The sequence below is a fragment of the Podarcis tiliguerta genome, assembly GCF_965153285.1.
Source record: "Podarcis tiliguerta genome assembly, chromosome: 4".
Lineage (NCBI taxonomy): Eukaryota > Metazoa > Chordata > Lepidosauria > Squamata > Lacertidae > Podarcis > Podarcis tiliguerta.
In genome coordinates, this window is record NC_139537.1 from 24,424,283 (window position 1) to 24,450,915 (window position 26,633).

At 43.9% G+C, this 26,633-nt stretch overlaps 1 protein-coding gene across 12 annotated transcripts in view; it reads right to left on the reverse strand.

Annotated features, from left to right (window-relative positions):
* ATP8A2 (ATPase phospholipid transporting 8A2) overlaps nucleotides 1-26,633 on the reverse strand; it is a 327,202-nt gene that overhangs the window by 227,796 nt on the left and 72,773 nt on the right. For 9 of the 12 annotated variants that reach the window (XR_014510327.1, XM_083437037.1, XM_083437042.1 and 6 more), the window contains exons 7-22: nucleotides 25,014-25,087; nucleotides 23,792-23,861; nucleotides 22,598-22,725; nucleotides 21,860-21,971; nucleotides 20,418-20,583; nucleotides 15,358-15,485; nucleotides 14,518-14,595; nucleotides 13,616-13,704; nucleotides 12,902-12,946; nucleotides 11,639-11,714; nucleotides 9,639-9,744; nucleotides 8,385-8,467; nucleotides 6,921-6,970; nucleotides 4,212-4,281; nucleotides 3,455-3,539; nucleotides 1,533-1,672 (exon numbers count right to left, since the gene is read on the reverse strand). Coding sequence is in view for 11 of the 12 variants with exons in the window: in XM_083437037.1 (XP_083293163.1) it covers nucleotides 1,533-1,672; nucleotides 3,455-3,539; nucleotides 4,212-4,281; nucleotides 6,921-6,970; nucleotides 8,385-8,467; nucleotides 9,639-9,744; nucleotides 11,639-11,714; nucleotides 12,902-12,946; nucleotides 13,616-13,704; nucleotides 14,518-14,595; nucleotides 15,358-15,485; nucleotides 20,418-20,583; nucleotides 21,860-21,971; nucleotides 22,598-22,725; nucleotides 23,792-23,861; nucleotides 25,014-25,087 (1,500 nt within the window). In the remaining variant the exon portion in view is untranslated. The remainder of the gene's footprint in view (nucleotides 1-1,532; nucleotides 1,673-3,454; nucleotides 3,540-4,211; nucleotides 4,282-6,920; nucleotides 6,971-8,384; nucleotides 8,468-9,638; nucleotides 9,745-11,638; nucleotides 11,715-12,901; nucleotides 12,947-13,615; nucleotides 13,705-14,517; nucleotides 14,596-15,357; nucleotides 15,486-20,417; nucleotides 20,584-21,859; nucleotides 21,972-22,597; nucleotides 22,726-23,791; nucleotides 23,862-25,013; nucleotides 25,088-26,633) is intronic. The other 3 variants (XM_083437036.1, XM_083437034.1, XM_083437035.1) reach the window with 1 other exon arrangement.

Below are 26,633 nucleotides of genomic sequence, written 5' to 3' on the forward strand. Positions count from 1 at the left end.
AACTTTCCTGAAGGTTTGGGGCGACTGCTGTAGAAATGTAAACAGTTTAAGGGAAATAAACAGATAAGACAGACAAAGCATCAGCCCCTGTGTCAGAAATGAACTCCGACTAACTTAATGAGACTTGCTGCCTTGTTTAGAACTGAGTGCCCAGTCTTTCGTAAACAACATTTGTCAAAATCCATAATCATAGATTTAAGTGCCCTTTGTTTAGAGGCCACATATTTTGAATTTTGGGAAAGAGAAAAGAGCAAGTAACAGAGCAGTGCGTTTTCATAAACAGCAGATCTATGTATTCAATCAGCATGTGACACTTTTTGCAAAAACAGGAATTATATGTGTGGCTCCAAATCAAACATGCAACTCAGCGGATAATTTAAGAGATTTCAAGTGAATTTTGCACAAGTTGTTAACAACCGAAGAGAAAACATTTTTAAATGTATGCTGCTGGGGGGGGGGACTTTTTCAGTTTTGATGCAAAGATTGCTGACATCCAAATTAAACAAAACATTCAACTGCAGGAATGTAAAAATTAAGGGGGCTTAATTGTGATGAAAATTGGTTAACTTTTTAATCATGAGAAAGAAGAGAAATCATAACAACAGAATCTATACTTTTACTTACCCAACTGTCTATCTCAAAATCAGGCAGTATTTATGGATATTCCATGCTTGCTTTCGCCATCTGTTTTTGGACTACAATTCCCATCATCCCTATCACTGGTCCTGCTACCTAGAGATGATGGGAACTGTAGTCCAAAAACAGCTGGAGACCCAAGTTCAGGAAACCCTGCTCTAAACCAAAATGCCCAAATGCTGCAAACTTTCATTACAGGAGAGCAAAGAGGCTGAAATTGCCTCACCAGGAGCCTGTGCAATCATGCTAAGCCACAGTTGGCTTAGCGTGACTTGTGAACCAAGCCAACATTACGTTGAAATCTTGCTGTACTTCTATGAAGTGATAACAATCCTTGTTCATATTTTGTTAAGGAAACACTCTGCTTTTGCAGGAAACACATAGATGATTTTTTTTCTTTTTGGGGGGGATATTCAAGGGATCTGAAATTAACACATCTGAAAAGCTTCCAGTCAAACAGGATGGATGCACTGCTTTGTAAAGTTTAGTCTACTTCATGGGTAGGCAAACTAAGGCCCGGGGGCCAGATCCGGCCCAATCTCCTTCTCAATCCGGCCCGCAGACGGTCCGGGAATCAGCATGTTTTTACATGAGTAGAATGTGTCCTTTTATTTAAAATGCAGCTCTGGGTAATTTGGGGGGCCTGCCTGGTGTTTTTACATGAGTAGAATGTGTCCTTTTATTTAAAATACACCTCTGGGTGATTTGTGGGGCATAGAAATTTGTTCTCCCCCCTAAAAAAAAATATAGTCTGCCCCCTCCCCAAGTTCTGAGGGACAGTGGACTAGCCCCCTGCTGAACAAGTTTGGTGGCCCCTGGTCTACTTGCTATTGGCAAAATTTGCAAGTGGGAGAGGATTCGGCTGTACGCAGCTCAAAACCATGTCTCCTAGTTACCTTCTCAATGATCTCATAGCACTCCTCCAGCTTCTGAGTTCTGTCCTTCAGGTTTGTGCTGGCTTCATTATAGATGGTCAGCCAATCCCGGTAAGAGTTTTCCGATAGGTCTGCGTATGCAATGCACAGAGTCCTCAAACCTAAAAAGGAAATGCAGGTATCGGTTGAGGGAGAAATTTGATTCAGTTCACATTTAAAGGCAAACCAATCTAATTCCCACTTTCCAAAACAATATGTGGGCCAAAAATAGCAACCCTTCCAAATTTTGCAGTGCACTCCTCCTCCAGCCATGTAATACATACAACAATGCAAAGAATCGGGCGCATAAAATGCATAAAAGTGGAAATAACCACAAAATGCATTCTGTTAGAGAATACTACTTTGCCAAAATGTATATATTAGGTTAAAAAATTGTATACAAAATGTGTATATTAGGAGAACTCTGCCCTACAATATCAATGTGGTTTTTTTTAGGAATGGCAACTTTAACACCTTCATGCAGCTTTCAATTTTAAAAATAAATTACTTACTATACTACAATATATTTTAAAATTAAATTGTGACGTCACAGAAACATGACATGAGGTAGTTGAATAGCTTCACATTAACTGCCCAACTGCAAATAACATAAATGCTCTGTAGTTCCTTTTAATGGACACATGTAATTTGCACCGATGTTGACACAGGTTAACCATGTGTAGTAACCTGAAGAACAGGCCCCTTTGGAATATGAACAGCGTTATTTTTATGAGACTTCTGATAGAATTTAGCATACATAAAAATAATGATTTCTCTTCTGGCACAAGTGAACCAGAAGAAGGACAGAGCATGCCATATAAAACAGAAGGACAGTATTATTGCGGGTGTGGGAGTTCCCAGGAAAAAAAGTGTTTGTGTGGCAGGGAGAGGTTTTCAGGCATGGGAAGAAGTACATTTTGCAGCAACATGGTATCATAAAAGGAACATAGTCCACTACCCAGGTTGCTCTACCACAGTAATGTCCCATTAGCAATGAAATGAGAGACAGGTATATTTGATTTCATATAGCAAACTTGTAGCTACTGCATCTTAAGGGAACACAACAGAAGTACGGGCAGTAGGATCCAAGTTCATTTTCCGTTTTCCTAAACATTTACAATAGAGGTACCACACGTCACCTCTCCTTCAAACCTCTTTGTTCTGTCCCCCACCCACCCATTTCAGAAACACTCTCCCAACTTGCTAAACAAAGGTATTAACACCAGTTGAGAGCTAGGAGACTCAGTTAATGTTGCTTCTGTGGTACTGCTCCACTCCAATTGATCTTTTGTTTCACACCTCTTTAAACAAGATTGCAATCTTGATACACTCCATTTTCACCCAAGGAATGTTTTGCCTCTGGCTTGAGTTGTATGCCTGGGACTCTGTAGATTCCCCAATTCAGCATCTCCTTTGGCTGGAGACAGATTATAGTGGTGTTGTTCTTTTAAAGGTGGCTGAAAATGGTATGGGTGGCAGAACTGCCTTTAGTGCATGCACACACTTCCTTGGTCCCACAGTCTATGTCTGGTCACACCTTTCTGCAATCAGCAAAAGCAGAGGAGATCCCTCTGGCTGTCTATATCATGGGATGGAATGTGTCTATCAGACTACATTCAGCAGGTGCCGGAACAATCTTCAACTTGTATTTCCGCTCTCAATTCTGCCCATGTTCGATACGTATGGCATGTGAAACTATATATGACACTATTTTGATGCTCAAATCTGAATCCTTAACAGAAGAACCAAGCCCAAACCCCTCTTCCTCATTAAAAAAAAACCCCTTGTCCACCACATTCTTTCCTTCCATCGAACTAGGGGAAGACAGTTCTTGCTAAGGAATCTATCCATTTTGGTTTCTCCCAATTTCTCATTTTTCCAGCCTGCTAAAAACAAATGCCTACCTTCTGTGGCAAAATAGTCAAGATGACACAGTGTTTGCTCCAAATACAGGGAATTTTTGGAGAGTCTCTCGAAAATGACGTTATCCTACCAACAAGAAAGAACATAGATAAGGCACGTGTCCATAAATGCATTTTATAATGCCTATTTAAGACCTTTATATCCGTTATATCCTGCCTTTCCAGGGTGCTTGAGGTGGTTCAGGTAACAAGTAGGACACTTTATAATTAAAAGGAAGATAGAAGCATTGAACCGCAAAATATTAAGCTGTGCACATACCTAGAAAAAAAAAAACAAACAAACAAACAAACTCTATAAAGTAAATTGTTGGAAAGAAGATATGATGTGATTGAGAGCCCTGCTTCCCTCAAAGAGATGAATGACATTGTTCAAACCACTATTCCCGCAAGCTGGTGCTTTCCAGATGTTTTGGACTACAATTCCCCTAAGGCCCTGCCAGAATACCGTCTGCTAGCTGAGGCTGATGGGAGTTGTAGTCCAAAACATCTAGACGGCACCAAGCTTGGGAAGGCTGGATTAAACAGCCAACCTTTGCTTGATCCTGTCCACACAATCCTGATCCAGAAAACAGATCAATTTACTGATGGATAATGTAACAAAGGGGGGATTTAAGTCTTGAAGGGCATACAACCTCTGATGACAATGGCAGTGTTGCTTATTATTATTAGCATTATTTATGAAACACACAGTGTCAGAGCTACAACGGAAAGCATAGTGACAATTTCCTTTGACACTTACGGCTCCTTTGCAGTACAAACGCAGATGCCCTTCCGGAGTCCTAACAATTACAGACATTCGTTTTCTGTCACTGGGAAGAAAAAGAAGAAGCATTCGTTGCAGTTCATGTGTTATCAACATCTAGCAAAGTGCTTGCCAAATGGTCTTCAGGCACAGCAGCTCAGTTGGTTAGTGTGGTGCTGATAACGCCAAGGTTGCAGGTTCGAGACAGTTGCCTATTTTGAAGTCAGGTTATCCCCATCCAGATACGGCTGCTGCTGGGCCACCAGCCAAAGCTGGCTGAAGGCACTCCAAGTCACAGAGGCCCCTTGTGCATCCAGGGACAAGGATAGCCAGTGAATAAAGGTAAAGGTACCCCTGCCCGTACGGGCCAGTCTTGACAGACTCTAGGGTTGTGCGCTCATCTCACTCTAGAGGCCGGGGGCCAGCGCTGTCTGGAGACACTTCCGGGTCACGTGGCCAGCGTGACAAGCTGCATCTGGCGAGCCAGCGCAGCACACGGAACGCCGTTTACCTTCCCGCTGGTAAGCGGTCCCTATTTATCTACTTGCACCCGGAGGTGCTTTCAAACTGCTAGGTTGGCAGGCGCTGGGACCGAACGACGGGAGCGCACCCCGTCGCGGGGATTCGAACCGCCGACCATGCGATCGGCAAGTCCTAGGCACTGAGGTTTTACCCACAGCGCCACCAGTGAATACCCCCAAGCTGAACACCTGATTCTTTAGGGGGAAGTGCAACCCCATCAAGAACTGGCTGAAGGAAACAATATGTGAAATCTGGGGCATGTCACAATCTCCAGGAAGCTCTGAAATGTAAGAGACACCTGGCCCTTTATGAATGAAAAGAATTTTGGCTAGCCAAACTTGTAAGTAGGGAAGTGAGAGGTGGTTTCAAGTGAGGGTTGAGTATAAGAGCCCAGTGGTTGGAGGAAACACCTACAATACCGATCTTTTTGACCCAAAGAGGAAGAGCAAATGGTTTAGGGTTGTCTAAAGATATACAAATGTGAATAATGGGGTGAATTTAGAGGCTCAGCGTCCGGAAATGTATTGTAATCAAGAAACCATTTCCTATACGACATGGTTTATGAACAACCAAATTACTTTAGAATTAATATGAAAATGTATTTATGAATACAGTGGTTCCTCGTGTTATGGATGGGATCCGTTCTGGAGGCCCGTCTGTAACATGAAAAGCCCGCAACTCAAAGTGGCGCATCTGTGCAGGCGCACGGTGCGATTTGGTGCTTCTGCACATGCGCAAGCGGCGAAACCCGGAAGTAACCCATTCTATTATTCTACCATACATTTAAAGCCCACCCATTACACATTTAAAAGTGCGTGAATTCCTCCAAAGAATCCTGGGAATTGTCATTTGCTAAGGGTACTGGGAATTTCAGGTAGATGAGGGTGAAAACTACAGTTTCCAACATACTTTGGGAGAAGTCATGTGCTTTAAATATGTGTTGAATACATACTGCGGATCTGTCATTAGTCTAATGGTTTGGAGAAGTCAAATATGGGCCAGATCCTTTGAGAAATACAGATCAGCAATCATGGAGACTGAAAGAGCCCTTCCTAATCTCATTTTCTATATAAATGAACGGCATGTCATTATTTTGAAATTAATGAACTTCTTTCTTCTCTCTTTCTGAATTAGATTAAAAGCAGAGGACTCTACCAAGAATACATTTTGCCATTGATGTCTTCTTACAGGGGACTGCTTGTTTTGCGGGGGGGGGGGGGGGACGACTGAAAGCTCCATCAAACTTCTTCTTTTTTAAAAAAAAAAAAGTTCTTATTTTTTCCCCTTAGGACAAAAGCAGTAAACATACAGGAGAGTTGGAAAAGGGGGAAATTCCACCTACTATATGATCAAGTTTCCTAGGATTGAACTCAATTATTTTCACTGGGAGACAAATGGTGTACCAGGAAGGTACTACAGTGTAACCAATAATTTAAATTATATAGGGCTGTTTTAAAAAAAATAAATAGATGAAGATAATCAAACAAAGTGCATAGGAACTGACACTGGGGACACCCATGTATGCAATGAAATTGATTATTATCAAGCCAAGTATAGAGAAGTATAATTCAACCAATCGCACAAAACGAAATCATACGTTTATAATTACATGTACTCATTTTTAGGACCAAGTCTTTTTTTTTTAATGAACTAAATATTTCAGTGGGGGCCTAAAACACTTCCCAAAAGATTGCACAAATTCTTTTTAATTTTGCATGGTTTTGCTTTGCTTCCTATACTTCTCAGGAGCTACTGTGGCACAATCCATTTAGAGAGGATTGTTGAGCATGTTATCCAGCCAGTTAGGGATCACATAGCAGCATTACGACATCATGATGTAATGTAATTCCCTGGTGTATTCTGTCCCAGGAACTTGGCTAGCCTTCTCACAGCTGCTAAACTGCCATTTGAAGCAGCAGCAGTAATATCTCTCTCTCTCTGTCTGTCTGTCTCTGTCTCTGTCTCTGTCTCTGTCTCTGTCTCTGTCTCTGTCTCTCTCTCTCTCTCTCTCTCACACACACACACACCCCTCACAACATGTATTAGACTGTAAACTGTTCCAAACTGCTGGAGGGAATGATGTTGGGGAAGGTTGTTTTAAGGGTTTTTCTTAAAAAATTGAGTTTTCTCTACTCCATTTATCACATTTTCTTAGGTACTGAAATAGTTATAAAATCTAATTACCTTGAAAATTCCAATACATTGAGGATCTCATACGTCTCTTCTTTTCCTAGCTGCAAACACATGAAACAAAAATTGAACCGAGTTAAGCAACACGAACATGCAAAGAAGCCTTGCTTCTTTCGAATGCCCACGTTAAAACATGTGATGATAGCTCCCTCTGCTGGGTAAAATGGTGTACTTATGTGTGCCTCCAAGAGCATGGCAAAGCACACAGAATATTATTTCATTCAGCATCAATTCTCCAATTGTGGAGCATCTGTGGAGAACACGCCTTCATAAGATTTCACAGTAAAGTGTTGAATCTTCCACAGTGATGGGCTGTCCTGCTTGATAAGACACCTCCAGTGACTTTAACCTGTGATGCACAATTTATGTTATGGCGTTCTAAGTCACAACAGAGCTCAAGCTTTTGTACACAGTGCTCAAGAAAGCACCTACCATGAACATGGGTACTCTGGCTTATACCAAGCAAGCCTACTGATCCACCCTAATCCATACTCTCTATGCCAGCGTTCTTCAATCTTGGGCTTCCCAGATGTGGGTGGACTACAACTCCCATCAGCCTTGACCACTGGGCTAAGATAGATGTGGATGATGGGTGTTGTAGTCCACCCACATCTGGTGTCAGCCCAGGAATGTCCAGGAATCCACTCTTCATTGTCAAAACAACACTGACAAGTTAGGGAAAGCTGTGCCTCTCAGCTGCCCCTAGTTGTGCACCCAATGAGGCAGCTGCAGCAACAGAGAGGACCTGATCCAGACCTCAGCATATGTATCTCCCCCACCCAAGCTGCATGTAAGCAGGCAAAGGCGGTGCCTGCTTGTCACCTGCTTTTGCTCCTCCCACTTCCATCCTCTTCTGGTCCTGGGAGACAGTAGAGGTAGAGGAGAAGGAAGAGGAGGGAGGAGGAGTGGAAGCCCTTGACTCTGCACCATCCTGACCTGTCTCTCCTTCCTCCTGCACCTGTTGTTCACTCTCCACTCCCGCACCTTCTCCTGCCTCTGAGTCTCATCTTCTTGCTGTCACAGGTTTCCCTAGATCACCAATCCCTTCTTCCAACCCCCTTTCTCCCAGTGCCCTCTCCCCAGTATCCAGCCAGTCCCTTGACATCTGGGGACCCAAGACTGAAGAATACTGGTCTACACTGCCTGGCAAGATTACAGATTGCAGACCAAGATTACAGATTGGAGCCTTTTCCTAACCCTACCTGGGGACTGAAAGTAGCACCTTTGGCATGGAAAGCATGTGCTCTTCCTACTGAGCTACAGCCCTTCTCCAAAGGTCTGGCTCCCAAGGCACCACTGGGAATCAAACACAGTTTAATAAGCAGGTGCTTTGGCCAGCTAACCAATGGCCGTCCTACAGATCCCCTGCCCGGCACGATTTAATTTATTTATGTTATTTATGGGCCGCCATAGAGTTCTCAGAGTTGCTTAGCGCTATCCTTTTATACATGCTCTTACCGCATCGATGATAACAGAATCCGGAGTCCGTCCGGTGAAGACGTAGCCGAGCTTTTTTGCTCCTTTGACTAAGGCTCCTTCATCTGCCAATAGAAACAACCTGCCTTTATGGGAAATTCATTACAAATGTAGCAAATGGCTTTATTAACATAAAAGTAAATGGAATATCACTGAGGCTAATAGTGCTGAAGAGCATTTATGAAATTATATACCACAGGGTCCTGCTGGAAGACTTACGTCTCTCTTGCCTATTCTCAGCATTTGTCTATTTTATTTTTTTAAAAAACATACCCCAATTTTTGTATGTAACCCCCCCCCCCTTAAGAAAAAACAACCCTGAAGTGGCTTACCAAAATAGTAATAGTAATAATAAAAATAGAGAGGGGAAGAGGTTGCATTTGGACGTAACACTAAGCCATGCCAAGGCTAGCTGACAGGTGATGTGGTTACGGATGTAGGACTAGGACCTGAGGTAAAAGGTAAAGGTAAAGGGACCCCTGACGATTAGGTCCAGTCGTGACCGACTCTGGGGTTGCAGCGCTCATCTCGCTTTATTGGCCGAGGGAGCCGGCGTACAGCTTCCAGGTCATGTGGCCAGCATGACTAAGCCGATTTTGGCGAACCAGAGCAGCACACGGAAACGCCGTTTACCTTCCTGCCGGAGCGGTACCTATTTATCTACTTACACTTTGACATGCTTTCGAACTGCTAGGTTGGCAGGAGCAGGGACCGAGCAATGGGAGCTCACCCCGTCGCGGGGATTTGAACCGCCGACCTTCTGATTGGCAAGTTCTAGGCTCTGTGGTTTAACCCACAGCGCCACCCGCGTCCTGAGGTGCCAGGGTTCAAATTCCCACTCAGCCATGAAGCCCACTGGGTAACCCTGAGCCAGCCACTCACTCTCAGCCTAAGCTACCTCACAGGGTTGTGGTGAGGATAAAATGGGTGAGAGGGAAGCGTGAGCTCCTTGGGGGGAAAGGTGGGGTGTAAATGTAATAAATAAATAAGAGGCGTTATGAAAGTTCAAGGACAAAGCATGGCCTAGGGAGAGTTGCAAGGCCCATATTTAGCCTCAGGCCTGAGGTTCCTTACCTCTATCCTAGACAATATTAAAAAAAAACCCTCAAGATGTATACAGCCTCTGACAAACATGGGCTTGCCATCTTGGGCCCTCATTGAGGAAACCACCTCATTCCCTTGCTCTGCTGTTCTCCTTGCTTTCCATCCCCTTAAGAAAGGGAGCCAGTGACCAACCTGGAGATGAGGCCTGGTAGATGATTGTGTTTCCGTCTCTTTCTGGGACAACGGTGTGACACACAGCCAGGAGAGTGAGGAATTCCCGGATGTGAGTAGCTGTGGGCTGAAAGGGAAGGTCCACACAAGAGTCAAGCCACAAGGAATCCTGAGGGAGTTTCTAAGTCTCTTGCTGTATTTATTAGAAGAGGAAAACAAGCACTTGGGTGGTCAATGGCGCTCTCCTCAGCTACTTTGTGGTTTCTGCCCATTATCTCCTTCGATGGTTAATAGCTGCAATAACTGTTTCACCACCTACAGGATCAGAGGCCCAATCCCTCAGGATACCAACTGCTTGGCCACAAAAGCAGAAGAGGGCCTTTCCAGAGGCCTCTGGTTGTCTGCTGTGGGAAACAGGACACTGGGCCCTTGGTCTGATCCTTGCATTAGTCCGTCAATAATTACACTAGTTAGATCAGTGTTTCTCAAACTTGGATCCCCGGCCATTGTTGGACTATAACTCCCATCAACCCTAGCTAGGAGGACCAGTGGTCAAGGATGATGGGAGTTGTAGTCCAACAACAGCCGGGGACCCGAGTTTGAGAAACACCGAGTTAGATTATTAGACAGACCGTCAGTCTGATCCAGCAGAGCTCTCCCTGTGTTAACCTCATCAAATACAAGACAATTAAACCGGATATTAGCTAGGCCTTTGGTCTGATCCAAGAGGGTTCTTCTTATGTTAGCCCCATCAAATACAAGTCAGATTATTGGAGCTCAACCACAAAAGGCAGGCTTTCCCAACCCAGAGCCCTCCAGATGCTTTGAACCAACTCCCATCAGCCCCAGCCAGGTAGTCCAACACATCTGGAGAGCCCCAGCTGCGGAAGGCTGCACTAAGGTAGAAAGAACAGCCTTCCCAGATCAGGTCAATAGTCCCCTCTTGTTTCTGGGTGAGTTGTTGCAGGCCTTTATTGCTCACACAGCAAATACATCACCTACATGCCTGCAACTCAAGCTTTGTCGGCAGACAGCAAGCTATCTTAACTTCCCCGGTGCAGCCGGCCTTAAGAGGGGCATCCTATGATTTCCTTGTATTGAAATCAATTATTCAGTCCGCTTTTGTCCTTCCATGTTCACAGCTTACAATAGGTTCCACCCACCCAGTTCTAAAGCAACAATGAGGGCCTTCTTATCACGTCAGCCCTTCCACAGAGCCCTTGTCTCTCCTTTGACATGTAGTGTCAGCAGCGGTGCTGGATTTATTCCTCCGCCTGCTGCCAAACCAAAATGTCAAACCGATTACTACAGCAAATGCCCTGCTGTGTATGGGTGGTGAGTGGATAACAATATTTCCCACTTTCCAATTCAAGCTGGGAAAGGGGGACTTTTGTATGCATCTATCAGACAAAAAACAACAAACTGAATTGCAAAGATAATATTGAAATACTGCAATATTTATTTGCTGGTCAGTATCAAGTCTAAATATATTCTTAGGGCTCAGAAAGGAAGTGTAAACGTGAGCCTTAACCCCAAACTATCATGCAGGGTTTGTTGTTTTTTTGAAAATGAATGAATGTCTGAGTGTGTTTTCCTATTTGTTTATAAAAATATTTATATATTTATATAAAAAATATCAAAGTGGTTTACAACAATTATACAGAAAACCATACATTGGAAATCAGCTAGCTATTTTGGAAAGATGTATTCTTAATTGCTTACATAAACCCGATGGAATGGAAGAGTTTTCAACAGGTGTGTAAAACTTGCAATGGCAGGTGCCTGCTGCTGACGCCCCTTTCTGAATCACAACCAATTCTTGAGAGCCTTTTGAATCAGGGATGGGTGACTCTGCCAATTTTGGTTTCTCACACCTGCAGCTAAGACACCCACACCTACCCTGCACTCCCGAGTGGTAACTACAGAGCAGCAGAGCTTCTTAAGTGACTCTTCCACCCAAAGACAAAGGACACAAGCACGACAGAACTATCAGGGGAACAACACTATAGAACTGGGCTTACGTGATCGCTCTCAATATTTTGCAGCAGCCTCGGGTCATCAAATTCGCAAGATTCGCTGGTGGAAGGAGGAAGTTGACTAGAAGTCAAATAAAAGGAATGAAATATTACCTCCTTGAAACATATGCTTCCATTAATAACACACAGGACTCACAACATCATCAATTACCAAACTCGGGCATCAATGGAACCATTCTTATCTGCCTTCCACCAGGACAGCGACTCCTTAGGAGGCAAGAGGACATATTCTCCCCAAACATGCAGGCTATGTATTCTCTGCAGCATTGTATTTCCTTAATCCAGAAGCGTCTCACTGGGTGGGACAGACCCAGCACATTAGCTTCCTGGAAGGTGGTTTGGGGCAGGGAGGTTGATGCAATGCTGGATTGGTTCCACTGGTGCTTTTGCCTGGGTCTAACTTCCCCACCGCATCACCCTTCACCCTCTCCCTCCCGGAAAGCAACACTAACCCACCTGGAGATCCACTTTCAGCTCTATCTCCTCTGCAAATAGAATGCAGTTCACCCATTTCCCCACTTGCCATTCTTATTACTGCCTCCCCTCCAAAAGCATTCTCACCTTTGCCTTTGAATTGGATTACTGAATCACACTCGGGTGTGTGGGTGGCTTCCCTTGGACTTAACCCAGAAGCTGCAGCTAGGCTGTTTACATCACATAACATCCAAGGGAGCCGCACTGGTTGCCAATATGCTATCAGAAACAGTTCAAGGTTTTACTTTTGGCATTTAAAGCACTAAATAGTCTGGAGCCAGGTTGCTTGAGGGGATAGCCTGCCTGTTATATATCCCTGTCTAGAAACTCTATTTCCCAGATGGGGGACCTCATGCCCTAGAGACCAGGCTTTTAGTGTTGCAGCTCCAGCATTCTGGAATTAAATCACCAGATGAAATTAAATTAGCATCCAGTGTTTTGATATTTAGGCGGCTATTGAAGCTTTCCCTGAATCATTTTATGGAATATTAATCTTCCAATTGTAGAAATTGTTATATTTCTTTTTATAATAAAAAAAAGTTTATGGGGGTTTCTCATCTTTTACTTTTTAATTTTATTGCACAGTGCTTCAGTAACTTTTGGTTGTGAAGCAGTTTATAAATCTGCAAGCAATTAATTAATTAATTAACCTCCATTAGCCACCCAGTGCCAAATCTCTGCAAAACGTGCTCAATGTTTGCCCACTTGAACCATTCCACAAAGCTAAAAGAGACACATGCCCCTCAAACTAATGTCAGTCAATATCTGCTTTACCTGAAGTCTTCTGATGAACATTCTCTTGCTAATTCCGGAAAGTGACTAAAAAGAAAGAAAGGAATATGCAAAATTGGTGGGAAAGACTGATCTGATCATAAGAAAAAGATGGATCATAGTGCATACCTGGATCAGGGCAAGTGGGACCTAGGTCTGAAAATCTCAAGCTAAAACACATCCATCCAAGGAACCAAAAGGTAAAGGTAAAGGACCCCTGGATGGTTAAGTCCTGTCAAAGGTGAGCTCATCTTGCTTTTCAGGCCGAGGGAGCTGACGTTTGTCCACAGACGACTTTCTGGGTTATGTGCCTAGCATGACCAAAACGCTTCTGGAGCAATAGGACACCGTGACAGAAACCAGAGCGCATGGAAACATCGTTTACCTTCCTGCTGCAGGGATACCTATTTCTCTACTTGCACTGGTATGCTTTCGAACTGCTAGGTTGGCAGGAGCTGAGAGTGAGCAATGGGAGCTCACCTCATTGTGAGGATTCGAACTGCTGACCTTATAATCTGCAAGCCCAAGAGGCTCGGTGGTTTAGACCACAGTGCCACCCGCATCCCCTACTTTCCCCCCCTTTTTAGTGGCTCACTCTTGTTCTCTTCTCTCTGCCTTTTAAGTATAACAGTTTTCCATACAGAACTATGAATTTGCCACTTCAACAAAACTGATTCATTAAGCTATTGCAATGTATCTATATAAAATGGTACATACCCATATGTTACTCCCGCAATGCTGCATTTCTTAAAGTTCATAATATTGCATGTTAAGGTGCCCGTTTTATCAGAAAACAGGTATTTTACCTAGAAGTCAAATGGTAGGCATTGAAGTTAGTTTATCTGTACAATGAAAAAGGAAATGCAAATTATACAAGGTGGGCCATCAGAACAGATATGCTCCACCTTTCTTCACATGGTCAAACAGAAATAAAGTAAGGTTACCAGCTTAGTTGCTGGGGTCAGGGAAGGTGGACGCAGCCCGGAAACTGCCCCTGCACCACCATCATATGGGGACTTCCGAGCAGCTTCTGAAGCCAGTCAGAGTCAACTGCTCCGGGCTGCTGAAGCTGCCACTGCTGCATTTCCCGGGGACATTAGATGAAATCCAGGGACATTATGGGGATGGAATTTGTCCAGGGACTTCTGGGGACTGTCCCCGTGAAACGGGGAAGTCTGGTAACCCTAAAATAAGGGCATCTAATCCCAATGGCTGTATTCTACATCATTTGGAAGAATGGCAGTATATAAAAGGAATGATAATGCAAATGTATTACTTCTGTCACCTGAACTTAAAAGAATCACCACTGCAGGAAATAATAAGTTATAGAGTTGTTCAAAAGGGCACAGAAAGGGTCATTCGTGCCACTAAGGATGTACTATGTGCTACAATGGATATGACACAAACATGGTCCCCAGCAAGAAAGTGCTCACTGTAATTTTCAATGCTTTTTAGAAGGCTTGCCTACAATCGCTGAGGAAGCGATCTAGCAGTTTATCATTGTGAATTCTCAAGCCTTGTTCACAGATTGCAAGCATGGAACGAAAAGTACTGCACAAGTCTAATAGTTGGTTTTTCACATCGTTCTCTGCCATCATACCACATTCTATCGTTCTTACCTGGCCGAGTTCCTCATTAAGGTTTGAAGTCCTGGCCATTGCAGGTGTATCTGTTTCATGGTAATACATATCTATGTCCTGAAAGCAAGGAGAAGTGAGGATGCTTAAAGTGCAAGCCTATAGATGCCTACACAGAAGTAAGTTCCAGTGCGTTCAAAGGGGCCTACTTCCAACTGAGTGGGTAGAGGATTGCAGCCTCAATCAACATTTGAATCTTAAGTGTTCTTCATGAAGTATATTCTATTTTTATCTGCTTCACCAATGTTTTATGCTGAGGTTTCACTGCTGTTCTGCTCTATTTTACTAACAGTCTCATACCCACCATTACTCAGGAATGCTAAGAATCCAAAAATCCAGTGCAGTTTTGAAATCTGTGGTTAAAAGCTGTGCAGTTTTTAAAGGTTCGGTCTACCTTCTTGATTTGAAATAGAATCTAATTGAATCCAAAAATACATACAAAATCTGTTCATTGGTCTAAGGAACCACCATGCAAAATATGGGTTACAGACAAAATACAGTCAAGGAAGATGTCAACAATGGGTGATTTCTGCATATTAAAATCTCCTCTGATAAATTGTGAACAGCAGGAGAGACAGAGGGGTCCCTGAGTTTAATAAATTTGTTTTTATTTTGCATATGGAAAGTTTTTCTGGCAATTGAAAAAGCGATGTTTTCTTTTGCATAGTGAAAGTTTTGAAAGTCTTCCATGCAGCCCGCTGCCAACCAGGTTCTAGTTGTGGCTAGAAAAGAGATGAAGATTCATGCACAGCTTTGCTTAAATAAATGTCACTCTTATTTATTTAGCATTTGCTTCCCTGCTTTTACATTCCAAGTACTTACCCAGTTTATAAAAAGAGCCTGAGTAAACTTCACGACTTCCAGAGTCACCAACAGACTGATGGGAATGAGGTTGTTGTACAAGATTATGAAGGTGAGCAGGTTGTATCCAAAATTGCCTGGGATTGTTTCTGCAAGCCAACATGGAGAGCAGAGAGAGAGAGAGAGAGAGAGAGAGAGTGTCACTAGGGAGGAAGGCATTGGTACATGTGTGGGGCTGTGTTTTCGTTTTTTGTTTTTTTAAAAAAACACCTTTATTGTGCAATAAAGAACAATAACAAAACAAACTGCTACCAATTTCTCATGTGCCATTGTTGCAGTATTTGGCTGGAAAGAAGTGATAAGCATTAAAATCAACGACAAAGCCCCTCCAAAACCCAGTTTGAGTTGCTGGAGGTTGTGAACTCTCAAGAGATGTTATTTGCGAAAGTTAGGAATGGAAACCACACTGCGTCAAATTGATTAGATGTAGTTTGGCCCCTCGCTTTCTACATATCATGCGGCAATCTTTCCATGAGAATGAGACACGACACTTCCAGCCTCCAATTATTGCTGACCAATCTTAGCCTCAGGGAGGGAAGTGTCTCTGAAACTAACTCACCACTGGTAACTTACTCCAACAAAATTAAGTCATAGTAAGTTCCTCAAAAAGTGAGGTGTGCATTTTTCAATACATGAAAATAAATAATCAAGTTTTGCTTTAAGGCAGGGGTAAAACTTTTGGGGCCCATGGAAGCATTTCCAAACTGGAGAAACAGCCTTGGGTTCCAAACACAAACACTGCAGTCAAGTACACACCACAACCTATTCCATTGGCTACGAGACTATTTCAGTGGAGAGTGGGAAATCTGTGGGTGCCACAGAAACCTTCTGCGGGTGCATTGTGAAACCCTTGCTTTAAGACAATATGTGGTACCCCAGTAGTAGTGTTGATACAGAATCCCATCACAGCAAAGTGTGACTCAGACTAGGCTTTTGCCTCAAATCTCATAATTTCAGAATACTGGGTTTCTGAGTATCACAATGCTTTGAAGCCACCATGTTTATAATCCACATATAGTGAAATAGAAGCACATATCAACATGAGATTTCTAGACGAGAAAAAAGTTGGAGAAAAGGTCCAGAAGGCTGATATAAACGCTCTTGTTAAATGGAATTTATGTTCTGATGTACAGTTCCCAATAGAGCCAAAGGTTCTTAAGACGGTCAAAGAGAATTCCTAAATGCAAACACCTCTGAACTTTAGATTGTAAGAAATTCAGCTTCTGTAAATCACTGGAGGGAAGCAAAGGTTAGGATAACTTGAGCGAAGCGGCCTTTTTTTACATTGTATGCATGGACCAGGTGCCCATTTTAAGAGGCTTGTTTTACCATCAATGCTTGGAAAAGGTCTCTCCCCCACCTTCAGCTCTGATAATATAAAAAGAACATGACAGAGGCTGCTTGCATTGTCCTGGAGTTAATAATATGAGCTAACAATGCCCTCTGAAGGTTTTTTTTTTATATACATGCTGTAACCTCAGATCCTGAGATAACAAACCTCCCTCTACTGCCAAGTAATTGTTCTTTACAGCCATGACAAACTTCACAACAACTGCACAAAACAGCCAGCTAACTCATGATGACGGCTAAGAAAGGGAAAATGCCTCTGGCAGTTTGCTTCTGATTCAGAGCGGCCTCAGATTCATCCTTGCACATGTTGATAAAATACAAGGAGGCAGACACCTTTTAAAGCACTGTGCAAACCCATCCCAAAACACAGCCCTGCTTTCCACAAATGCTTCTCAGAAGAGAACAGCGGCTACACATTGACAACCTGTACCGCAAGGCAATAACAGGGTGCAACTGTACCGTAACCCAAGTAAATGCATGCTTCTATTTCCACATGTGTGTTACCTGGTAAACAGCAACACAGAAGAATATGAGGATGTGCGATGGATAAACTGGCATGGGAAGGAGGGGGAGCTTAACTCTTCCTTCATAGGAACATTAAAGGTAAAGGTAAAGGGACTCCTGACCATCAGGTCCAGTCGTGACCGACTCTGGGGCTGTGGCGCTCATCTCGCTTTATTGGCCGAGGGAGCCGGCCTACAGCTTCCGGGTCATGTGGCCAGCATGACTAAGCCACTTCTGGCGAACCGGAGCAGCGCACAGAAACGCCGTTTACCTTCCCGCCGGAGTGGTACCTATTTATCTGCTTGCACTTTGACGTGCTTTCGAACTGCTAGGTGGCAGGAGCAGGGACCGAGCCACGGGAGCTCACCCCGTCCCGGGGATTCAAACCACCGACCTTCTGATCGGCAAGTCCTAGGCTCTGTGGTTTAACCCACAGCACCACCCGTGTCCCTATAGGAACATTGGAAACTGCCTAATACTGAGTCAGACGACTGGTCCATCTAGCTCTGTAATGTCTAAACTGGCTGGCAGCAGACCTCCAGGGTTTCAGACAGGATTCTCTCCCAGTCATACCTGGAGGTGCTGGGGATTGAACCTGGAACCTCCTGCATGCAAAGCAGATGTTCTACCACTGAGCTGTGGCCCTTCCTTTAGCAATTCTCCTCTTTTTCACTCAGAAGGCTTATTTCCAGGGGCTGGGGGGGAAGCAAAGGAGCATGGCGTTGTAGGGAAAATAAGCCAGAAGGCAAAAAACACCTTTCCCACACCTGCAAATTCTGCCCTGAAAACGCTGCCTCTGCATTATCATCCCATGGCAAATATGGAGGTGGGAACTCATCCTTCCACCCTTCATCACTGCCTCTTCTACACATCTAATAAAGGTAAAGGTAAAGGGACCCCTGACCATCCAGTCGTGAACAATTCTGGGGTTGCGGCGCTCATCTCGCTTTATTGGCTGAGGGAGCCGGCGTACAGCTTCAGGGTCATGTGGCCAGCATGACTAAGCCACTTCTGGCGAACCAGAGCAGCACACGCAAACGCCGTTTACCTTCCCGCCAGAGTGGTACCTATTTATCTACTTGCACTTCGACATGCTTTTGAACTGCTAGGTTGGCAGGAGCAGGGACCGAGCAACGGGAGCTCACCCCATCGTGGGGATTTGAACCGCCGACCTTCTGATCAGCAAGTCCTAGGCTCTGTGGTTTAAACCACAGTGCCACCCGCGTCCCTAATCTAATCTAATATCTAATCACATCTAATATAAGAGCACAAATTGCGCCTGCTGGATCAGGTCAATGGCCCATCTGGTCCAGCATCCTGTTCTCGCAGTGGCCAATCAGACGCCACATCCTGCACTTAAGGATCCTGTGCAGAGGAAATGTACCATCCTGCTTACCCTTCTCCTCCCACTATTTGTCTTCTTCTAATTCTAGCAGACCTATTTTTAAAGGGCAGAGGGATGGGGTGAGCAGCCAGGCGCCATTAGGATGGAAAGAGCCTTCCGCGAAGAAGTCACGCCATCAAAGCCAGCCCAGCAAGGAATGCCCTACATGTCACTGGTGAGATCTGATGCCCTCCTCCAAGGAGATCAAAGAGCTTTCTCTCGGCACGGCCACCCAAAGGGCAAAGCATCAGAAACAACAGATGACAGCTGAGAAAGGCAACTCAGAATGACAATCGCCACCAGTAACGGCATTGCTCGCAGTATTTAAAAGGCATGCATTTATTGCTATGGTGTGGTGGGTTTTTTTTGTTTTGTTTTGGTAAGCATCTGCAGCATGAGATAGCAGCAGGAATGCATTTTAAGAACCCGCGACCCACTTTGAAACGCAATCAGTAAGGTCCACAAACCGCTGGTGTGCACACATTTGCACTTAAGTCTCCTTAATGCCACTGCAGTGGAGTGGAGGGGAATTGGCAAAATCCCAGTAAAGAAGTGCACCTTTAGGGAAGGCAGATTCCACGCTTCATCAAGAGCAGCTGTAATACTGACATCATGGCATCACCACAACTCTCTTTATTGAACCCATGCAATGAACAAGCTTCAAGTTCTAAGGATCTTGTGATCTGGGTGCCAAATGGCTGCAAACCAGGATTTCAATAGAGCCAAACAACTGAAAAATCTGAAAGATTTAAACCTCTCCTTATACTATAAAAAACTGTGGGCTTTAGCTATAGCTGACAAGAGAATGCATAAATTACAAATACACTGGGGTCTTCTGCAAAGTGACCAGGAATGCATCCGAGGCTAAATGATTTCAGTTTTACTCCGGTGAATTTCCAATAATCCTGTCCCCACCACTGACACTTCCTTCTCTGCTCCATCTACACCTGTTGAAACCTGGAACAGTGCCCTATGCTGGCTCCAAACAATTTCTGGATCACTGGCCCTGAAACACAAATGCCTTCCTTTCCCTCCCCCTTTTCTGTCCAGCAACATCTATTGTCTTCTCAGCCTTTTGTATGTCGGTTCCAACTAAACCTGCTAAAGGGAGGTAAACAGGACCAGGAGGAAGCAAAACACAACCCGCCCTTGTATACATAACACTGCAAAATGATCTCTGTAAGCAGCTGAGACAATAAGGGCAGGTGTTGGCACCAAGACACAGCTGCTTCTTTCAGGCTGAAAGACCAAGGGAAAAGCCTGGGAGGGCAGGTGAGCACAATATGGGAGTCTGTAGACAGAACGTATTTAATTGTTAAACTGTACGGAAGTTAAGGTGAGTACCTTAGTTTACCAGTGCATGGCCAGATCCGAACCATACATTTAAAGACTGTGGTGCAACTTGAAACCGTCATGGCTCCCCCCAAAGAATCCTGGGAAGTGTAGTTTGTTAAGGGTGCCAATCGTTGTTAAGAGACCCCTATTCCTCTCAAAGCTACAACTCGCAGAGTTTCCTGGGGAAAGGGACTGACTGTTAAACCACTCTGGGAATTGTAGCTCTGTGAGGGGAATAGGGGTTTTCTAACAACACTCAGCACCCTAAATAAACTACAGTTCCCATGATACTTTGGGGGAAGCCATGGCTGTTTAAATCGGCATCACGGTGCTTCAAATGTGTGGTGCAGATGTGGTCTTACTTGTTGTCTTAAAGCGACAGTGTTTTTTATTCTGGAATAAGAGGATCACACATAGAGAGACAAACATAAATGCTGATCTTGCTTACTGTTTGAGCCAAAGTACCAAATGACTTCTCCATGTGTTCTGTTCCATAGTAAGGCACCCACGGAACTCACTAGAGCCATGACGAGCAGGATGCAGAACAAAATGAGAATCTGCATATTGGTCACTTTCTCCACATTTGATCTCTTCAAGGGAGCTTTGGTTGAATTCTGGAAAGGAACAGCCAGAGAAGAGGAATCAATTCACTGAGCTCATCATATAAGAGCCAGAGGAACATCTGAAGCTACGTTATATACCATCTAACCCCACTGCTTTGCCAGGATTTCCCCAGAAATACAAGGAGATGCTGGAGACTGTACCTAGAAGTCCCTCTCCTGCAGAGTGCAATGATCAGTTGGGTATAGAAGGGACGAGACTATTATTTAGTCCCAGGTTATACAGGGCTTTGTACACCAGAGCCTTAAACTTATCCTGGCATCTGATTAGCAGCAAGTGTAATTCTTTCAGCAGCAGCAGTGTAACAGGATGGCAATGGTCATCTTTCCTTGGTGGCCATTCTTTAACTGAAATTCCTGAAATGCAGGGGGTTGGACTAGATGACCCCGGGTCCCCTTACAACACTACAGTTCCGTGATTTTAGTCTGCCCCAGCGTGAAGAATCAACAAACGTTCTCACTTCTTCCTTCCCTTGGGTAGTTAGGTCTTAACTCGCCCCTGGGGAAAGTGAGGTGAGGCTACCATTAGGAAATAAATCTTTGCAAGCTTCATTTCAGTGGTCCATGTTAAATATCCATCTGTACTTTAATTGTATTTGTATTGCTCTTTTCACTGCTTATATTGGATCTTATTGTATTGTGATTCAGATTCCAAAGAATTCAAATTGCAAGTGCAATAAAACACAATATATAAGAAATAAAAGAAGCTGGGAAAATAAAATTAAAAATTAGCACGGCACATTAAAACAGCTAGACAGAAAAAAATAATTAACCTCAGCAACTTTCAAGTGGCCTACGTGGGGCAGGAAGTTTGGGAACCACTGTGCTAGAGGAGTGATGTGTATCTTCCCTAGAAGTCTCCCACTTCGTAAGAATTCAATCCTTTAGTGTGGCAGCACTTGCACTTTCGAACTCCCTACCTACTGATGTCAAGCAGGTGCCTTCGCTGTATTCTTTTTTGGCTCCTGCTAAAAACATTTCTGTTTAGACAACCCTACCTAGATATTTAGAAAGTTGATAGGAGCTTTAATATGTTTTTAAGCTTATTGTTATTTTAACTTTTTGGAAGTCTTAAATTAATGCTGTTAATTCTTCTTGTAGATAAATTCACTGTTTTATCTTTTTGGTAAACCACTTTAAAAAAAAAACAATCCAGTATAAACTTGATAGATAGATAGATAGATAGATAGATAGATAGATAGATATAAAAGAAATAAGCGAAGGTGAAAAACTGCCAAACTACTCTTTGGTAATGGAAAGTCAACTTTACCTGCATAAGTTTCGTATCGTGTCCTGTGTAGACAACAATTCCTAAAACCCACTGAGTGTTCCTTATCTGTGCACCTCTTAGTAAGATCTGGTCAGGTCCAATCGGAACTGGACTGGGGATAAAGAAGGAGAAAAAGGTTGGAGGTAGAAACAACAACATGTTCCAAAAAACAAGATGCACCACAAAGATGTTCTTAAAATTTAAAATAAAATAAGAAAGGTGCAGGCCGAATTTTGCATTGCAGTTCCCCAACCAAGTAATGTGTACAACGATGTGTGTACTAGGTAAAGTATGCAAAAAATGTGTTTTCTTAGGGGATTTTTTTTTAAAAAAAGAACGTATTAGGCTAATTTTCATGCAAATATGTGTATAATAAAAGAAGCCTGCATTAAAATGCTGGTGAATTTTCATGAGGACATTTTTAAAAATCAAATTAATGTGGAAATATGGAGAACAGAATTTCATATTGGAAAAACAAGAAAATGAGAGAAAACAAAATGGACAGGTTCATCCATCCCTACCAGAGGCACACCTGGGCAAAGACCCACAATCCCTTGTGATCCTATTCCCTCATGCATACAGAGCCAACCCCTCTTCCCAGCTCCCTTCAAGTGTGCATAGCCACGCACGGGGGAGAGAAGACTTCCAGTATCCTAAAGTAAAGCTTAGGCACATGGGGTGTGTGTGGGGGGGTGTGCATTAAACATGGCAACAGTTATTCTTCTATCCAAGGAATACCTTTGGCCATCTAAACGCAGGTTTCCAGTGAAGTCGTACAAGTGACGGTTGGGCCCTTCGCACTCTATCTTCCCAGACGTTTTCATCACTTCTTCTTTTGACTGGAGGCCAGCAGTCTGGGTCAAACCCTGCAAGGGACCAGTCCACAGGCACAGTCATCAACAAAACTCTTCTCTTCTCGTGAATTAGCGTGGGACTACATTGCATGGTGCCCCTCCAGAAACTGTTGGGACTTCAACACTCCCAAGAGCCCCGACTGTTGGCCACGTTGGCTGGAGCTGATGAGAATCAAGCAACATCTGGGGGGAGCACGTTAGCTACCCTGGGATCAGGGCCTATCATGTAAAGCTGCCTGCCTTACACTGCATTAAGACTCTCCTGGTTCTACTCTGATTAGATGTATCGTTCTCACTGTGCCAAGCTGTGGGAAATGTGGATGCTGCTGGGATGCAGCTCAGACAACATCTTTCCCATTTAAATAATAAAAAAGGACTAAACCGTCTGCTGCCTCATCTTAAATAATGAACCCCTGCCCCAATTGATTCTTGACAACCCCCTTGAAAGTTGATGGGATGACATTTTCTCCACTACCGAAGGGGTGACACATTCTAGGCCATAGTTTTGGAGGAGTCATAATACAGTATTAGAGCATGCAGAAGGTCCTGCCGTTTCTCTCCAGCTAAAAGGATGAGGTAGCAGATGACGACAGCTCTGCTTGGAAAGCCACTGCTGTTCACTGTGGACCAGACAAAGGACCTGTGGCCCTCCAGCCATTGTCTGCCTCCATCTCCCATCAGCCTCAAAAAGCATGGTCCATGGTCAAGGATGATGAGAGCTGTAGTGGAATGGCATCTGGAGGGCCAAAGATTCCCCCAGTCCTGATGTAAACAATATTGGACAAGACATATCACATCTGACCTGGTATCAGGCAACTTCACCTGTTCCTAAGCCTGTGACTATAACCCTGGAGAGGAAGTCTCCCAAGAATGCTTTTTCCCATACCCCTCTCATAGTGTTGCAGGTGCTAAATTGAGCAATGAGGACATATTTACGTGGCTGCTATAATGAACAACCAATATTCAGACATGCAGTAGCAAGCCTCTTATTCCAACTAATATTTCTACTATTCCTAGTTGTCATTTCCTCGACATTTAAAAAAAAATAAATCAAAAGTTTTGTGTTGTTGTTTTTTACCTGCCGTATTTTAAGGTTAGTCTCCCCATCGAGATTAGATGTTTCAATATAGCACATCGCCTGAGGTTCACTGTAAAAGTATAGCAACATGTTACATATCATACACACCATGCTTAAGAAGCAACCTCTAAAAAGAAAGGTGCCTGCAAAATGAATAAGAAAGAATAAAGGTACACTCATTGGCTCAACACACAATAATTCAAGCAGTGATTTCCCCCAAAACTGTTAACTGAATTTGTGGTGTTTTGTTTAAAAAAAGAAACTCTATCATAAGGATTTTATTTATTTTTTAGTGTGCAAACAGCGCAAAAAAATTAATGCAATGCAGGCTTTATACAAAATCAGGAAACACAGCACCTTCAGAACATGCAGACTCTGGTGAACTGAGGCCTATTTAAATAAATTAATAAATCCTGTGCACCACGGGAAAAAGTGATGTTACCAAAAGCAATCCTTTGCAGAAATGTCCAGTGCAAATAGCATTAAGGGACATTGGCCAGACTCTGCCATAACGCAACATCAATTTATGTAGCAGTGTAGCAGAACCCACTTCCAGCACAACACTGTTCTAGTAACATCTGTATGGAGAAACCACAGAAGCAAAACAAATTATGTGGTTCATTCCCCCCGCCTTGAGGACCAACGGATGCAATGAGATGGAACCGTGTCATCCTCTCAGCCCACCTGGTTTCTCCATTCAGACATTACTTGTAATAGTAAGGGCACAAGGAATTGAGCCTCGTGTATCTGTGCCAATATGTAAAAGAAGAAAGTATCTTTCACGGAACACGGGAAACTGGCTGCTTGCTCTTTACCTACGGGAGAGGGAGAGCATGCAATTCTGCAGAATATTAAACTTCAAAAATATGGTTTGATGTGCTCACTTGTTCCAAAGTTAGTAACCATAGGTTTTCCCAGTAAACAGGAAACTATGGTTAATTAGAGGCTTCCTGGTTGAATTGCAGCTCTCACACAGAGGAAGGAATAAGAGGGTTTTTCGTGTATTCGCATGTCAGCTTAAAAGGATTGCCCAAATGCAGCCAGTGTGCTGCTCTAGAGCACATTCAGACGCTGCGCCTATGAGCTGAAGGTGCCTGCATGTAACCAATTCAGGGAAGGGAGAAAGGAAGGCAGTCCCATATTATCTGAAGTGCAAAGATTGTTTCTTTAAAGTCCTCAGTTTAGCAGAAGCATCATTTCACAGCCACTCAGCATATCTGACCTGGTAGATAAAATGATCATGTCTGCTGGGAGGTGCTGCCCATTGGTGACCTTCACAAAGTCTCCCACTGCCACCTGTTGAGCCAGGGGCAGGAGTGCAGCAGCATGAAAAGAGAGAAAACGAACAGAGAGAAAGACAAGAGTCCATCCATACTGTTAGTTAGTCAATCCTCCATACCAAGAGAAGAGGGGAAACAACAGTGTGTTATAATGAGCATTCACAGTTTTGAGGGGAGCCCATTCGCTGCAGGGACAGAGTCTGGGGTCTTTGGCAACCAGCAATGCCTCCTGAGTGGAAGTGGCAAAAAGGGGGCATTGATGCAATGGCATCAGAAGGCAGGTCCTTGAAAGAGAGGAGGGGAAAGGGCTGCACCCAGGGACTCAAAGAGAAAGAGGGAGCTGGGGAGAAAATAGAGCAGACGTGGAATAGACAGGGACACCTGGAGTAAAGAATTGCATGGTTGACTCTGCCCTTTTCTTTTCCTGGTTTTATCTGCCAGCGGTAGGTAAAAGGTAAAGGGACCCCTGACCATTAGGTCCAGCCGTGGCCGACTCTGGGGTTGCGGAGCTCATCTCGCTTTACTGGCCGAGGGAGACGGCCTACAGCTTCCGGGTCATGTGGCCAGCATGACTAAGCCGCTTCTGGAGAACCAGAGCAATGCACTGAAACGCCGTTTACCTTCCCGCCGGAGCAGTACCTATTTATCTACTTGCACTGTCATGCTTTCGAACTGCTAGGTTGGCAGGAGCAGGGACCAAGCAACAGGAGCTCACCCCGTCGCGGGGATTCGAACCGCCAACCTTCTGATCGGCAAGTCCTAGATTCAGTGGTTTAACCCACAGCGCCACCCGCATCCCTCTGCCAGCAGTCTATCAGGCTAAATCCAGTGGACTTCAATGGCCTATAAGCAGCATAACCGCATGAAGGGTTGTATGTAACCTGAGTGAATGGTCCTATTGCACTAAGCTAAAGGTTTTCATCCTTTTATTCCATTTCACTTTACCCAACAAAGGTGTTCCAAGTTTTGCTTCCTTTGATGTTTTAAAACATATTCCTCTTTTCAGGGTGAAGCATATTAAAGCAGCTTGGGTTTTGTTTCCTTCTCACTTTCATTTGCAAATTTGTTCCTAGTTTACATAATGTGGCAGCTACGTCGTACCAATGGAAGGGCGATATATGTTCTGAGTGAAATGAAATGTGCCCCTTCTTCATCTGCCCATTTTAAGCAGTCTGCACTCTAGAATAAAATATGATGTATTCAAATTGGCAAGGAGCTGAATGACAACATTGTACCCTATTATCCTTCCTGGCTTTCAGGATTTTTACTAATGTATTAATGCTGTGCAAATGCTGTCTTACATATTTAATTTCATGATCTGCCCTATTGGCTCTCCCCCCCCCCCAAAGGATTTAAGACGGGCATTATTAACTAGGGCTGTGCAAGCTCCACCCCCCACCCCACCCCTGACCCAATTTTGGGCTGAATTTGGAGATCTAGCCTTGATTCACCCACAAGCAAATCAACAGACACAATCTGAATCCAGAAATACACACCTGTATTTTTCTACTCCAATAGTTAACCAACATGGTCACACTGAGCATGCTCCAGCACTCAATGAG